Consider the following 16,275-nt stretch of genomic DNA (forward strand, 5'->3'; position numbering starts at 1 on the left):
AAACTACTGAATTCGTAAAAAAGGCAAGTTTCTCAAGAAATTTCTTGCCTTTTGTCTTGTTTGCAACAACTGAACTGATAAGACCTGATAACGATCGAGGTCTGGCGTGATCGATACTTTTTATAGACGCCTTCATTCTAACTTTCTCTAAATCGGTCAATTTTCCAGAATGTTCGCGAGAGCAGTGAGTAGAAAAACAATGACAGGATTGCTTGCCGGATCCAGAGTTTTGTTGGCATCTCAGGTTTGTCTGCATTTTTTCGTAGACTTCATTACATATGTACTTCATTCGTTGGCGCCAAATTTCAATTCGGCTTTTCTCTCTGTCCACTTTGTGTTCTCGATCAGAAAGTGATCTTCGTCATCATAAAAAATCTCGTCGCGCTTATCACTCTTTTATCTATCCTTGTCTTGTCCAGTAAACCGAATATCATTGACACTGACCCAGCGCCAGTGGTGATAAGACAGACAATTGTTTTTTTCTTCGTTCTGTTTTTTATATTCTATTCTGCTAGTTGCAAGTTGTGCATTTTTCGAACGAAAAAATATTGTCAAGTTTGGTTTTTGAATTTGTTTTTGCAACAGCTTGGCGCTCGCACTTTTTATTGTTCACTGCCGTCGCCTCCTCTTGTCCAACATTTGAATGTCACCATTTGTAAAAGACACCTTTGGTGAAAAATAACCCTTTTTTGTCTCGAAAAATCGCTGAATCTGAACCGAAAACCTGTAAAATTTCGTTAAAAATAATATAATGATTACTGTAGAATTTTAAAGGAACATTACTCGGATTGGTAGGGTCTCGATGCGAAATTCGGATTTTTTGTTTTTTTCCCTTTAAATTTGGCGATTTTTGAGACCTTGATCTTTCGAAAAATTACGATGTTTTGTGTGCTTTCCTGCGCGCTCTGTTGCAGGCAGTGTTCCAATTTGGGACAGTTCGACCCCTTACCAGTTCGAACTTGTAACAGTTCGATTCTGTTCGCGTTCTGTTCTGGTAAGTGTGCGAAAAAAGGACTGTTCTGAATTGAATCAGTTCGATTTTAGGTCTGTTCGATTTTGAAAACGTTCGAACTCGTCGTACCCCCCAATTTTCTGGACTGAAATCCTGTAAAATTTTGTAAAAAAAGATTACTGTAGAACTTTAAAGGAACATTGTCCAATTCGGAATGTGGGGTTTCGACACGAAACTCGAAATTTTGGATTTTTCTTGAAATCCCGCGTTTTTTTTTCGAAAGATCTTTGAAACATTTTCCCGAAACAATCTTGAATGATGCGCGTTCGAAACACTTCCCGGTGCAAAGATATGATCAGTTCTCGATCCAGTTTCCTCCCCCCACACACAGCCAACAACACAGACGACCACCGATTCCATATGTGGAATCATTTGCATTTCCCCTCCTCCCATTTGTCTGATTTTTGCTTTTTGTCCAGTTATGTTCACTTTTGCTTTTTCCTATCAGATTTTCTATTTCTGTTGAATGCTTAAATCAATTTTTCAGTTCACAATGGCCGATCGTCAAGTGCACACTCCTCTGGAGCCAGTTCAACGTCAGAAATATGCCAACAACGAGAATCTGTTGAAGGATCATGTTGAGAAGATCGATCCAGAAGTGTTCAATATCATGAAGAATGTAAGTTATCCCATTTTTAAAACTCATTTTCAGCACATTTTTTCCTTTTTTCAGGAGAAGAGCCGCCAACGCCGTGGTCTCGAGCTCATCGCCTCTGAGAATTTCACCAGCAAAGCTGTCATGGATGCTCTTGGCTCCGCAATGTGCAACAAGTACAGTGAGGGATATCCGGGAGCTCGGTACTACGGAGGAAACGAGTTCATCGATCAAATGGAGATCCTTTGCCAGAAGAGAGCTCTCGAGGTGTTCGGATTGGATCCAGCCAAGTGGGGAGTCAATGTACAGTCGCTTTCGGGATCTCCAGCTAATTTTGCTGTTTACACTGCTCTCGTTGGTGCCAATGGAAGAATTATGGGTCTTGATTTGCCGGATGGTGGACATTTGACCCATGGGTAAGAGTTTTTTAGCTAGCTTAGCTTCAGTTTATCTTCGAGACAATACCTTGATTGTTTCAGCTTCTTCACCCCAGCTCGCAAAGTGTCTGCCACTTCTGAATTCTTCCAATCGATGCCATACAAAGTTGATGCTCAATCCGGCCTAATTGACTACGATAAACTCGAGGAAAACGCCATGCTCTTCCGTCCAAAGGTGCTCATCGCTGGAGTCTCCTGCTATGCTCGCCACTTGGATTACGAGCGTTTCCGCAAGATCGCCACCAAGGCCGGAGCCTATTTGATGTCTGACATGGCGCATATCTCTGGACTCGTCGCCGCTGGACTCATCCCATCGCCATTCGAGTATTCTGACGTTGTTACAACCACCACTCACAAGTCGCTTCGTGGACCACGTGGAGCTATGATCTTCTACAGAAAGGGAGTCAGATCAGTGAATGCTAAGGGTGTTGAGACCCTCTACGATCTTGAGGAGAAGATCAACTCAGCCGTGTTCCCAGGACTTCAAGGTGGACCACACAACCATACTATCGCTGGAATCGCTGTCGCTTTGAAACAATGTCTCTCGGAAGACTTTGTTCAATATGGAGAGCAGATTCTGAAGAACGCGAAGACGTTGGCTGAGAGATTAAAGAAGCACGGATACTCATTGGCCACTGGTGGAACTGACAACCATTTGTTGCTTGTCGATTTGCGTCCAATTGGTGTCGAGGGAGCTCGTGCTGAGCACATTCTCGATTTGGCTCATATTGCATGCAACAAGAATACGTGTCCAGGAGATGTGTCGGCGTTAAGACCAGGAGGTATCCGATTGGGAACTCCAGCTCTCACTTCTCGTGGATTCAAGGAGCAAGACTTCGAGAAGGTTGGAGATTTCATTCATGAAGGTAACCTTGTATCTGGGTTCTCTTTATCTAAAGTCTTAAATTTCAGGTGTTCAAATTGCCAAGAAATACAACGCTGAGGCTGGAAAAACACTGAAGGACTTCAAGGCATTCACCGCCACCAATGAGCAATTCAAGCAAGAAGTCGCCGAGTTGGCCAAGCGGGTTGAGGAGTTCTCTGGCAAATTTGAGATTCCAGGAAACGACTTGTTCTAAACTAAACTTTTGTTTTTTTTTTTCAATTGCATTCCCCTCTTTTAACACTCCAGTTTTATCAATTTCATGTTTGATTCGCAGTTTGAATAAGAAAGAAAATAGCATTATAAATAAATTTAACAAAAATCAAAAATCTGAGCAGAAACAAGTAAAAAACATGTACCCAAAGAAACAAAGAAAATACTTAGGGACTAGCAAGAGAACTGTAAATCCGATACCTTAATCTTGGTGCACTTCGGGAACGCCTTCTTCATCTCGTTGATTTTCGAAGGATGAACGGCGATGGAACGAACGAAGCAGTTGTCATCGAAGAGACGAGCCATTGGGGGTCCTCCGATTTTGACCATTTCATCGGATGTCAAATTCCAGATGCGGCGGCAGAGCTCACTGGAACATTTAGAATTTTGAGATGAAGGCGTTATTCAGAACTGACATATTATATGGATGAGGAGTCTGACGGAAGTTGTTAGAATACTGATTTTCGCAGCACTACTAACAGTTCCCTCTCTCTTCATCATCTCGAAAACTGTGGATCTCTTGGCTCCTTCGAATTCAGCCTCGGAGATTTCACCGCTTTCGACGATTTTGCGCTGAAAAATAGATTTTTTAATTAATGGAAAATAAGCCAAAAACTAACAATAATATCTCTGGTTCTCTCGTAAGCTACTGCTGGTTGAGCACATCTGTAGAGACTGAGAGTGATTTGTTTGCGATCTGGCTTCACAAACACATTAGCTCCATAGGCAAGACCATCTCCACGGATTGCACGCCATAACGGACCCTCGCATTGAGACAAGTATTGACCAAATATCATTGTTGGAATCAGAACATCAGAATTCCAATTGGCATCAATGAAGGTGGTTTGATAAATGAATGATGATTCAGAACCACCAACGCCAACAAGAAGCTCTTTTCCGAGTTGAAGGGAAACGTTTTCTCCTGCTTCTGCTGTGAAACGGGTTCCTGGTCCGAATCGAGGATCCGATTGAACCCAAGTCCATTGATCTTGACTCATAAGCTTAGGATCGATTCCATCAACATCGGCAATGACGTGAGCGTTGACTCCGTTCGAGAAGATCGCACTACGGACTCGCTCGAGTTTCTCAATAACCGCATCTGGATTCTTGACAGCTTCTTTTGAAATCTTCTCGTGGAGTTTCTCAAGAACAAGTTCGTCGAAAAGAAGGCAGTTGGTGTCTGTGAATGGTATGTTAATGATCTGAATCAAAAATTAAAAACTTACTTTTCTCATAAACCAATGAAGCCACTGCCGTTGAAGCAACAGTACACCCATCCCTCTTGCGATCTCTAGCCTCTCCAGCCAATTTCTGTGCACACATTTGAATCCTTGACGCATCGAAAACGATTCCTTGGGTGAAAATTTGAGCCCATTTCGCGAGCAATGGATACTTGTCAGCTCCAACTTTGATTCGAAGATTAACAAAACGATCGTAAAGTCCGGAGACTCCAACTTGAATCGAATGGTCGATTAGATCCTTGGTGAAGAGCTTGGCGACGTCATCAGCGGATGTAAGGATTCCATCAATCATAGCCGGAGACTCGAATAGAAGATCAGTGTAGAGATATAGAAGAGTACGATCTTCAACAGAAAGATTAGAAGCGTCCATGAGGAAGAAGATCTCCACGAACTTAGTTGGACAGTTGTGAAGATTGATATGGAATGGGAATTGGGAGAGGAAGTTGGTTTGTTGAGCAGTGAGAGATGGTGATTCAGAAGTCAATGATTGCACTGGGAACCGATCGAATGCTTCCAATTCCTTCACAATCAACTGGTCGAGAAGTTCAGCACTTGGATGGTTGGCCGTGTTCTCCTTGATGGCTTGTTCCAGAAGTTTGCCATGCTCCTCAAGTCCCTTCTCACCAAGTTTCTTGCATTGAGCTTCAATTCTTTCCTCCTCTTCTTTGGCAATCTGAAATGACTCCCATATTTTCAACGTATAACTTTCTTGGGCTTACCTTATCAACAAGCTCCTCATCTGGCACTCCAATAACCGTTGCACTAGGCGTTGTAAAATATTTCTTGATCAATTGCACCCAATAAGAAGCTGGCTCAGACTTCAACTTCTTCAAAAAGTCAACCTCATTGGTTCTCTTTTTCAGAAGCTCCACGTCTTCATTATCAAACAGCTGATGTCCAATCATATGAGAGATGATATCCTTTGGAGCGTTGGTTTCCAATTTTACAAGTTCATTGAGAATGCTCTGATCAATCAAGTATCCCATTCTCTCCATATCCCAATTGGCCTCTTCCAAATGTTCACAGATGGTTTTATCGAAGAATTTTGGAACCACTTGCTCTAGTTTTTCCACAGGAACTCCAGTGAAATTGAGTCGCATGTCACATTTGACTCCTTCGGCGATATGGAAGGAAACTGAGCTGGCAAGGGGGTCTTCCAAAAGGATGAAGTCTTTTTGTAGTGGTGATACAGAAGTGTTGGACATATAATCGAAAAGAACATGAAGAGAAGAATGGGTGTCCAGATCCGATGGATGATGAGCAAACCACGCGACTTCTACAGCTCCTCTCGAGGCATCATCAGTTGGACATTCGACTTTATGAACTGTAGATTCCTTGATTTCGGGTAAAGTGAAATTGAATGGTTTAGGGAAATGATCTGGATTAGTGACAATATGCTCATTCTCCACCTCATTCATGATATCCAGCAATTGCTCATGATTCACAATTCCACATACAGTAACCACCATGTTTGAAAGATGATAGAACTTCTTATGGTAGTCCTGAACCTTTTGAAGACTACACGATTCGCGAAGATTCTTCAGGCGGCCTCCAGTATCAACGGCGTATGGGTTGTGTTGTGGATAGATGACTTCTTTCGTCTTCCGATCCATGATTGACTCCATTTCAGATTCGTGATCTTGCATTTCAGAATAGACGACTCCTGCGTCGTTTCCCTCTCCTGTGATATGATGGACTTCAGTGGCGAATTGAGAAGCTGTCAGCATTGGGGTCAACAAGTGATTTATATAGACTGGAAGAACTTTCAAAAAACCATCAGATCCTACTGTACTCAACGTATAGGCGGTATGGTCTGTATCAGTCCACGCATTGGTTCCATCTGCCAAACAACGGTTAGCAATCACATCAAGAACTCCTTTGAATGGATACTTCTTGCTTCCCATGAACACAAGATGCTCGAGTGTATGTGGAAGACCGTCATCTGAATCCGCTTCAGTGACAAATGACACCGCTCCATGGACCATTGGTCCGGGAACTTCTCCGATGGCAACACGCAGTTTTGTATTCTTCGAAGAGTACAGGAACAGTTTGATACCTCCATTTAGCACCGTTTCGGTGCAAGACCACAGTTTCGAAGCCGACATTTTCGGGAAGGCTGAAAGGGGAGAATTTGGAAAATTGAGATATTAGTTTGGTACGAAAAATTGGAGCTTTGGCCGTGGACGAAAGTCTCAAAACGACAACTACCGTAATCCAAAAAAAAAATTTTCCGGGTTTTATCGATTTTCGTGCATTTTCGTCAATCTCTTCACTACCAGGGGGAAAATAGCCGAAAAAGCAGTAAAAAAGAGCAAGAAAAATCCGGAAAACAGAAGAAATTCTAGATTACGAGAATTTGAAAAAAAAATCGAGGCCGAAGGTCTCAAAACGACCACTACAGTAACCGATTTTTTGCGATTTTATTTGATTTTTCTAATAAAAATGGCAGAAAAAAGCTGCAAAATCCGGAAATAAAATAGATTACGGTAGTTTACGTTTTGGGACCAGAGCCAATTTCCGATCTTTTTGTACCAGAAAAATAGAGAATAAGAGAAAAAAGATAAATAAAAGTGATAAAAAGACACTCAGAAACATTCAGAAAATGCAAAGAAGAAGACATAGCAAGGCAGATTTATTGACTCGTAAAACAAAAAAAAATAGGCAATATGTTCATAAGTATCACAGAATTTCTATAATTTACATAAATTAGATCAAGCCTGATCCATTGAATTCAGCAACTGCTTCACTCTCGGACATTGCACCGGATCATCGTGGGACTTCATGTGAATAGCATGGAGTACCTCCCGATCCCTCCGATCATAAGCCAGCTTGGCAGCATCCACATAATTCTTCTTGGCCAGATTCGCAGCGACCAGATCTGAGTAGCCATTGGCTTTGGCGAAGTACTTGTTGACCTCCTCGTTTCTCTTGTATCGAACACAGGCTTTGACAAATGGCGCGTATCCAATTGGCGATCGTTTCTGAGCCAAATCAAACAACTGCTCCATTTTTCCCTTCTTTGCCAGACCTTCGATAGTCCATAGGAGAACTCTGGAAATATAGTACTGTAGAAAATAACCTAGATTTCCAGTCTTACTGCTTATCGTTCAATCTCGCTTGCTGCTTCAACTGAGCCACTTTCGCCGTATCATCCGCAATCTCAATAATCGTATCCCTCACCGACATATCCGCTTGACCCCGCTGAATTTGCAATGGAGCAAATGCACTGACATCGTTCAGAATCTCCTCGATCGCTTTGTCACCCATGCTTTTCGCCGCATCTTTCGCACGACGGAGAGCATTCAAACGTTCGCTGGGCTGAAATGCGACGATTAGGATTTTGGAAACTAGGTAGAATTAGGTAATTAGGTATAAATATGTATTAGGTAATTGGTATTGATTCAAAAGCGCAGAACTTACATTTCTCTCAATTTCAGCAACATCGAAATGAAACAGCGTTTGCCTCTCGAAATCGCTAGCTTGCTCCAAGAGCGCCAACATCTGTCGAGAAGAGATTCCTCTTGTTTCTCCCTCTTGACGAACTAGGTCTTGATAAAGACATTGAGCAAGTGGGATTCTACTGATAGCCAATTCATAACTGGATCTGCTCTCACTTGTCATCAAATGTCTTACCACTTGATGGATCAGTTGAGGTCTCTGGGACGCTGCTGCCTTTGTAAGTGCTGCTGACACATCGTTCAACTGTAGGAGAACAGCTACGTGGCTCTCGTCATCCGTCTCTCGTCGAATAAAAAGTCTAGCGAGCTCTGGAAGCTTGGCTTCGATAGCTCGACGGGCAGCATCAGCCATCGATACATGTGGGAACTGTAGCAGCTTCGCGGATATCTTCTCATCTAGAGCCTCCAGTGCAGGTTGATCCATCTTCATATTGCTCCGAGACACTTTGCTGATCGAACGACGAACCCATTCGAGGAGTACTCGATCCACACTCTCACAATTCTCTCCACCGAGCCATTGAGCTACTTTGATGGCGACACTGTAGGAGCCCATGTCGATAAGACGATTGATTATGCAAGTATCTCCAATGATTCGATACTGCCGATGAGTGAGAGGGATGCCAGTTCTAACCATTCGAAGCTCATTGAGCACTCGGATCTCCTTGATTGCTCTCATCAGTTTTGTAGTATCCGGTGTCGTATTGGTATAAGCCATGCCGAATCTAGCAGCCTTCAAAAGCAACTTCTGCTCTTCTGGTTGCCACGTGTCACATGCCGTCGAGATACAGTCATCAATAGCTTTGTACATATCCTGGATTACTGTAGAAGCAGCGAATGAGTTGTGACCGGTTCCTTGCTCCATTTCTTGAGCCGCTTTGTACAAATAGGCACCGTCTTCATTAAGGCTTCGGTTGAGAACTGCAATCTTTTCCCTGCTGGCCGCTTCAACGAATTCCACTCGAGTGGATTCAAAGAGTCGAATGCCATCGGGTTCTACACTGATTCGAGCATTAGCTGTCATTTTTCTGAAGAAAAATTATGTCTGTTTAAAAGTGCGACGTGGATTTTTACATACTCATAAACCGTACTTCGTCTCCTGGCTTCCTCCGAGCACTGACGTTGACAAAGACAGTTAGTGATGAGGACATTTGAACGAATACAACGGAATTTCCGACCCATCCGAAATTGATGCATTTTCCAATCTCGTGTTCGGTGACTTCAACTGTGCAGAAGCAGGTGGACAGGTCAATGGAGACGATCTAAATAGGTTCGTATAATTTCGAAAATGTCTGCGTCTTTCTTTATCTCTCTCTCTACCTGTATCTTTCCATTCTCCGTCATCATCGCAATCCTGCTCCGAGCATCATCAACAACGCATTTCACATATTTTGTACTTGAATCCACCCAAACCGAAGCATGATTCTGAACTTGAAGTGATTCTCCTTGACATCCCATCAGAAAAACTGCCTCGAAAATCAAAAGGATATGCGTCAATTGAGAGTGTGGCTGAAACGCTGTCCACGCCGTCGGAAGCTCTGAGTATGGAGGTCTCATGCTCCAAATCACTGGTTCCGACACAGAATTCACCACTGCTACCTGCCCATCTACATCCATCACTGCGATTCCACTATCCCCTCGTGACGTGGCAAATGTACGACACTCATGGACATCGGAGACTTGATTATCGAAAAAGACTTCGGAAACCTTCTCTCCGATCGATGAAAGCACTTGGGCTCTTCCGTTTTTGCTCAGGACAAGGAGGCAATGGGCGCGAGTCCAATCGATGAAGACTGGATCTGTGCATGGCAAATCTCGTTTTAAGATTCGCCCACTGATCGTGCGAATCCAGATGAACCATGATTTTGGGGCGGCGTAAATGACAGCTGTAAAAAATTTCAGTATGATGAATCTACTTAAAAAAGGACTCCAATCAAAAAATTGTGGTGTTTTTTTGCTTTTATTCGAAAATATTCGGAAAAATTCGAGACTTTTTTGTTCTCTTCATCGAATTTTCAAAGAAAAAAAATTATTTTTTTCTGAAAATTTAGAAAAAAGACACAAAAAACAGCGCACACAGTGGCCTTGGACTAGGATTCCCTCATGAACGAGAACTTGGCGTTTTCGATGGATTTCGAATTTTTCGAAGTAATTTTATTAAAGAGACCATTTTAATGTCAAAAATTACAAAAAAAAAATTACCGATTGGTCCCGAAAACTGGCAAGCTGCGAAGTAGACAACATACTTCATATTCAACGAATTCGTCGCCAGATACTCTTGAGTGAAGCTGAATTACTCCTAATTATCTTTAATTGCGACTGTCAGCTGACTTACTATAACTGCTGATCTCCTAAAAATACCGAACTACTCGGTCGGAGACAAATTTCTCTATCGCCTTTGGGTTTTGCCCCAGATGAGGGCGTGGAAGTTCTAGTTGACTCCTTCATGACTTTAATTAATTCAGTTGTTATCATTACTTTTTTTTAAAATGGAATATAAAAGTGGATAGTTACCGAAATAATTAGAACAACTATCTGAGAATATCATGCAATTTATTTGAATATATAGATTTTCAGAGAACAGGAAGGTTACGGACAACCGAAGCGAGAGAAATTATGTGAGATCATCTGAGTGCACATAATTATTCAGCGAATTAAAATCAAAGAAATTGATTAGAAGGGGAAAATCAGAGTACGGTCATCTACCAGTCCTCTTCATTGTCGTACTCATCAACTCCGGACCGGATGATCTTCTTCTTAGCCGGGGCTACATGCTTCTTCTCGACAGTAATCACTTCAGAGCGAGCCAGACGATGTTCAAGGGTTTCCGTGGTGAAATCATCTTTGCCTCCCAAATCATCGAATCCGCGAATGTAGTCAACGGTGTTTTGCTTCTAAATAATGTCAAATTTTGTTTATATTTCAATTTTGAAACCGGATGCTTACCACAATAATAGCGATTGTTGGGATGACACGAATGTTGAGACGAGTGGACAGGAATTGAGCTTTTTCTCCGTTGATATGAATGAATCGGGTTCCGACATGTCTTCTGGCAAGAATTTCGAGATGCTTGTCGATAATTTTGCAGCGGAAGTTTCCAGGCAAATAGAAGAGGCACACGACACGATCACTCTTCTTCGTCGCCTCGAAAAACTCCTTCTCATCTGCCAATTCTTCGTATTTTCCATGTCCGTTCGAAAGCATTTCGATTTTGTCCTTCTGCGCCTTCTTCATCTGTTCCATACGTTGACGACGGATCACTTCAAGATCATCCTCTTCTAAATTTTCCAGCTTGTTCATCTCCTGGTCGATTTGCTCTTCGACAACTTGAGCGGCACGGAGAAGTTGCTCTCCAAATTGTTGTTGAATATTGGCAGCCATTTTCTGAAAATTTTGAATTTCATAAATTTGGGTTTCACAAATTTTTGGAAATTTCCATAGAAACAGGAAAAAGAATAGGAGGGAGGGGTGCTCTGCTGCTGCCAGACTAATTGCGCACGCTTCAGATCATTCTGAATCGATAATAAGAAGGAAGAGAGAGAGACGGAAACAACAAGAAGGTTTAGAAATTCTATGAATTTTCATTCCAAAAATAGTTTTGGGGGAGCTCGCTTGCATTGTCCGCAAACACCGCCACGGCTAGTCGCAGACTCAGTAGAAAAGTGTTCAATTTTTGCGACGCTATTTTTTTCATCGTTTTCTGTTTCTTCTGAATGTTTACATATCAAATGAACCCCTAAATATGCACATTTCAGATGCCGAAAACTTCAGTGTGGAAGTCTCGCGTCGGAACCCAAATTTTGATGGGTAAAATCACCGATATCACTCAAATCGGAATCGACCGAATTCCATGCGCTCAAGTAAGGATTTCCAATACTTTTTGAATTTATAAGATCATTTTTTCAGGTTCGATGCCAAATGAACGAGTTCAATATCTATCTTAAAAAGTATTTCGCCAGATCTTTCGACTTCTGGGCACTAGACAGGTTAGATTTTTGAATTCGGAATAAAAATCAATTAAAAATTCCAGAACCTTAGTTGGAAATATTGGAGATACAGTGCTGATCAAACAAATCGATGGTTCATCCCGCCCAAAAGCCAACGTCTCCCATATGGTCGACCGCGTCGTTTTCAAATTCGGAAACGTTGTCGACCCAGTCACCGGCCGCAAGATTTTCAACGATACGTTCGCCGATGAGATCGATTTGAAGAAAGTTTTGGTGGAAGAAGTGGTTGACAAACCGTTGGAAGAGGAATCAATGTTGTTTGAGGAGAGAAGAGCGCTGCAAATCAGACGATTGGAGCAGGAGAAGGAGGCCAATGTGTAGATTGGATTGTTGATAGGAGATCTCAGTAGTTTTCTTTTTTTTTTCTAATAGTTAGTTTTCGTTTATTTTTGTTGCTTTTTTTCTGTTGAAATTATTAAAATAAAATTTGAAAATTAATGATTTCGCTCATCATCTCTTTATTCATCCCCAAGTTATCTTCTCTTTTATTATATCTTTTCTTGCTCTTTTTAAAAGCTTTTCCAGATTAAAAAAAAATTCCAGATGGATATCTCTCGCCCGCCCATCGAAAAACCTCGATTTATCGCTGTAGAAAAATTTGTAGAAGCTCGCACAAATTCCATTGCACAACTCCTAAAAGCCATTGATAACGATGCGTTGGTATCAGGAGAAGTCACGAAAGGACCCAGAACTGCCGCACAAAGACTGCCACGTCATATGAGACGACGAGCGATGGCTTATGATGTTCGACGGTTTCCAAGATCAATGAGAGAATTCGCAGCATCACATCTGCTATCGAAGCATGCCAAAAAGTGCCCGAGTCGGTTTGCTAGGAGGAAAACTGCAAATTCTAGAAATGTAAGATTCGTTCGAAAAATTTTATAGCTTCAAATTTTTTTAAAATATATGTATTCACCTAATTTTATTGCACAAATTCAAAAAAAAAATTGAAAATCTTATTTTTTTTTTGACAAAAAATAGTCGAAAGTAGTCCAAAATGACCTCAAATAAGCTTAAAATGGCCCGAAAGTTATCAAAAACGCTTCCAATAAAGCCTAAAACAGAGCTCGAAAATGGTCTAACCTAGTCTTAATGACCTAGAAATATCCCAAAATAACATTAAATCACCTAAAAATGACCTGAAAATGGCCTAAAACTAGCCTGAAAGTAGCCTCTGAAAAAAATCGTCTGGAATGATCTGGAAGTAGCCCAAAATGACTAATATCGACCGAAAAATGGCCTAATATAGCCTAAAAATGGTCCAAAAGAGCCAAAAAACCTGAAATCGTCCGGTCTATTTTTTTTTCTAGCCCTTCTAGATAATTTGCTAGGTCATTTTAGACCTTTTTCTGCCAATTTTGATTCAATTTAGACCATCTTGGAGCGTTTTAGGCCATTCTGGACCAATTTTGGTCTATTTTTGTTTCATTTTGGAGTCTGAAATAGCTGAAAAATCGTCTAAAAATGGCCTGGAAATAGCCAAAAATGGTGAAAAAGCGCTAAAAACCCGAATTTTAAGACATTTGAAAACCATGTTTAGCCAATTTCGGACGATTTTACGTCAAGTTCAGACCATTTTAGGCCAATTTCGAATAATTTCAGAAATTCGGCCGAAGCACCAGCACTAAAGGAATCTGGCTGTCCACTCATGTCTGGCACGCGAAGCGCTTCCGAATGATCAAAAAATGGGGATTCAAAATTGCGGATCGAAGTTTTCAACGGGGTTTTCGAGCGGTTCTTCGCGATTCCAACAAGAATTGTGTGATTCGAGACAGGTCGTATTACACCTGTATTACTGTGAGAAACTCGAAATTTGGTATTATTTATTGATATATTTTTTAGGTCGAGTGCCCAGATGCGTATTCAAAAATGCTGCCATTCTCACAGAAATCATGCAGAGGGCAATCGTCACGCGGTGAAGAAGAGGTGATGAACCGGTTCTCTTGTCAGCTGTTATCATTCTGATGCTACTGCTGATTTATTTTTTATTTATTTAATTTTTTAATTTTCAGGAATGTCATCAATTGTATTCTCCTGGAAAATACCCTTATGGATATATTGGACCTGCTAGATTCCAAAAATTAGCTGGATATCAAGATCAAGTACACATTTGGATTCACCCATCTAGCAAGGCCCAGTTTCTGAGTGCATTTTCGGAATACTACAAACTACAGCAAGAAGAAAAGTCAGAATTCCATCTATTCAAAAGTCCAGAAATGACAGTTTCTGTAGACTCGGAGCACCTAAGCCGTTTCCATTTATCCGGTCCAAAGTGTCTTTTGAAACTTCGAGACTCGATTCGGCTGGTGGAAAATGAGAAATTTGAAAGGAGTCACAGCAGATTTCTTGGCGTTTCTGACTCAATTTTTTCTTCTACTCGGAATGGGGAAGTGATATATTTGCTCATCGAAGATCCACGGACCACTTGGGATCGAAAATCTGCTGTGAAGCATAAAAAACGAGCAAAAATGGAACATAATCTGGAAGATTGTAGAGGAGGGAAAAATGAATTCTGGAACAAGAAAACGAGAGAGGAAGCAGTGGAGAAACGGATGGCAGATGTCGAATTTCATAAGCAAAATGGTTCTAGGATCAATGGAGTTGTCTCAACCGCTGCAAAGATTCCAATAGTGTTAATTATTCGTAACGAAGGGTTGAAGGCGCTGGATGGAGTTGATATCTTAATTCCAGAGCCCTTTTGTAAGTCTTTATTTTTCAGCTTTATTTTGTGCAGAAAATCATACAGATACGACAGAAAATTCGAAAAAAACCATCGAAAAATGCATTCTTCTCAATGAAGGAAAAAAGAAGCTTTTAATATGATTTCTGCACAAAAATCAACATTTTTTATCAATTTGAAACTTTAATTTTTCCAATAAATTCCAGCCAAAGATCTATGGGTGTCCCTCCAACGTCGTGGTGTGCGTGCCAGTGGTCTTCGAGACGAATACGCGGCACATTTGGAATCCAAGGCCCTATACTTCCCATTGGATGACGTGGAATCAGAAGCTGGCAAGGAATCTGAAGCCGTTATGAGGGCCGAGCTAACTGAAAAGTATCAAGGAAAGCCGCACAATCGTCGATGCAAGTACTGGAGTGCTCTTTCGGTCAAATATCCATTTGAATATAAATTTGATGAGTTGGTCACTGATTGGAATGATGGGCCATCGGAAACGAAGGCTTTTGCGTGTCGTGATCTTCAGAAGTTAAATGAGATTCAGATGAATTTAAAGGGACACGGAGAAGTTCAGAAGGAAGAACCAGGAATGCTGATTCCAGTGAGACTTCAGTTTTTCGGAAGAGGAAGGCCTAAAAAATTCGGGATGGTTTGTATTCCAACGGAAGAAGATTTAGTCTTGATTCGATTGGATAAAACCAAAGAAATCATTCAAACGCCTCCATTTTCTACAGATGGAGATGATGTGGAGCCGATGGAAGTCGAAGAAGAGGTTCCAGAGACCAGGAAGATGATGCAGGGATTTGTTTCTCTACAGGCGGCTGCTTCTGAGAAACCGATCAACTTGAAATGGCTTTTCGAAGAGACCACTCGGCTGGATGATAAGTGAGTTTTTAAAAAGAAGAAATAGGATTTTTTTAAATTTAAAAAGCTAAAAATTTTAAGTTCAGGACCTCAAAGCGAAAACGAGCAAATCGAAAGAAAAAGGAGTCCAGGAAGCGTAGAAAGTTGGAATTCGAGAAGCGAAAATTAGAGAATGAGGAGGAAGAGACGCAGAGAGAACAAGTGAAGTACAGATTCTCGGCTAATCGGTATACCGTAATGACGCCTTCTTCACATTGAACTATTTATAATAATTGCAGTGAGATAATCGGTCGACTGGTTGCCGGCGAACAGAGTGTACTTGCTGGACACGGAACTGCCGTTGGCTACATTTGTGCGAACGCTTTGCTCAGAATCGCTTCTAACTATCATAAAAGTGAGTTGGATATATTATTCTGATACAAAAAATCGGAGGCCGACGGTCCCGCAACGACAGTTACAGTAACCTAAAAATATTGCCAATTTTCGGATTTATCATCTCGATTTTCGTGCGTTTTCAGTTAACTTTTAAAGAGAAAAATAGCAGAAAACTTGACGATAAACCACGAAAAACGAGAGAATAAAACGGGAAAAAAATATTTTTGAGGTTACGGTAATTTTCCTTTCTAGACCTTCAGCTGCGGCCACAGGTATCATATTTGTACCTGAATAATCGGTGAGAAATCAAAAATTACTTTATTTCAGCTAAAACCGTGGTGATGGTCCGGAATTCCACCTCCAAGTACTACCATCCAGCCTATGTTACAGTTCTAAAATCTGCTGTTCAGATTTGATAATCACTTTTTTCGTTGTCATTCGTTGTACTTTGTTGAATACCTGTTGTTGCCTTATCAATAAAACTGCCTTTCTGCCGAACTATTTGAAATTTTAAGT

General features: G+C 41.2%; 6 protein-coding genes across 6 annotated transcripts; 3 read left to right on the forward strand and 3 right to left on the reverse strand.

Annotated features, from left to right (window-relative positions):
* Positions 1 to 169: 169 nt before the first annotated feature.
* Positions 170 to 3,123, forward strand: Cbr-mel-32 (the record flags this gene model as incomplete). Its single annotated transcript, XM_002634641.2, has 5 exons — positions 170 to 244; positions 1,500 to 1,631; positions 1,686 to 2,023; positions 2,087 to 2,910; positions 2,957 to 3,123. 5 exons carry the CDS (start codon positions 170 to 172, stop codon positions 3,121 to 3,123), a joined length of 1,536 nt encoding a protein of 511 aa, XP_002634687.2.
* Positions 3,124 to 3,314: 191 nt separating this feature from the next.
* Positions 3,315 to 6,486, reverse strand: CBG19672 (the record flags this gene model as incomplete). The annotated part of the gene is made up of 5 exons (XM_002634640.1): positions 3,315 to 3,510; positions 3,553 to 3,713; positions 3,761 to 4,320; positions 4,367 to 5,054; positions 5,101 to 6,486. The coding sequence occupies 5 exons, from the start codon at positions 6,484 to 6,486 to the stop codon at positions 3,315 to 3,317; spliced, it is 2,991 nt and encodes a 996-aa protein (XP_002634686.1).
* Positions 6,487 to 7,092: 606 nt separating this feature from the next.
* Cbr-vps-16 lies at positions 7,093 to 10,284 on the reverse strand (the record flags this gene model as incomplete). Its single annotated transcript, XM_002634639.1, has 7 exons — positions 7,093 to 7,432; positions 7,479 to 7,699; positions 7,802 to 8,864; positions 8,911 to 9,098; positions 9,157 to 9,722; positions 10,039 to 10,124; positions 10,172 to 10,284. The coding sequence occupies 7 exons, from the start codon at positions 10,282 to 10,284 to the stop codon at positions 7,093 to 7,095; spliced, it is 2,577 nt and encodes an 858-aa protein (XP_002634685.1).
* Positions 10,285 to 10,538: 254 nt separating this feature from the next.
* On the reverse strand, positions 10,539 to 11,217 carry Cbr-tag-170 (the record flags this gene model as incomplete). The annotated part of the gene is made up of 2 exons (XM_002634638.1): positions 10,539 to 10,730; positions 10,783 to 11,217. The coding sequence occupies 2 exons, from the start codon at positions 11,215 to 11,217 to the stop codon at positions 10,539 to 10,541; spliced, it is 627 nt and encodes a 208-aa protein (XP_002634684.1).
* A 374-nt stretch (positions 11,218 to 11,591) lies between these two features.
* Cbr-mrps-17 lies at positions 11,592 to 12,164 on the forward strand (the record flags this gene model as incomplete). Its single annotated transcript, XM_002634637.1, has 3 exons — positions 11,592 to 11,696; positions 11,743 to 11,822; positions 11,867 to 12,164. The coding sequence occupies 3 exons, from the start codon at positions 11,592 to 11,594 to the stop codon at positions 12,162 to 12,164; spliced, it is 483 nt and encodes a 160-aa protein (XP_002634683.1).
* A 222-nt stretch (positions 12,165 to 12,386) lies between these two features.
* Positions 12,387 to 16,175, forward strand: CBG19668 (the record flags this gene model as incomplete). Its single annotated transcript, XM_045243586.1, has 8 exons — positions 12,387 to 12,701; positions 13,446 to 13,640; positions 13,686 to 13,769; positions 13,856 to 14,543; positions 14,730 to 15,405; positions 15,471 to 15,611; positions 15,663 to 15,778; positions 16,087 to 16,175. The coding sequence occupies 8 exons, from the start codon at positions 12,387 to 12,389 to the stop codon at positions 16,173 to 16,175; spliced, it is 2,304 nt and encodes a 767-aa protein (XP_045096839.1).
* Between the last annotated feature and the right edge of the window lie 100 nt (positions 16,176 to 16,275).

Source organism: Caenorhabditis briggsae (assembly GCF_000004555.2).
Source record: "Caenorhabditis briggsae complete genome, chrIII, whole genome shotgun sequence".
In the NCBI taxonomy this organism is placed as follows: Eukaryota; Metazoa; Nematoda; class Chromadorea; order Rhabditida; family Rhabditidae; genus Caenorhabditis; species Caenorhabditis briggsae.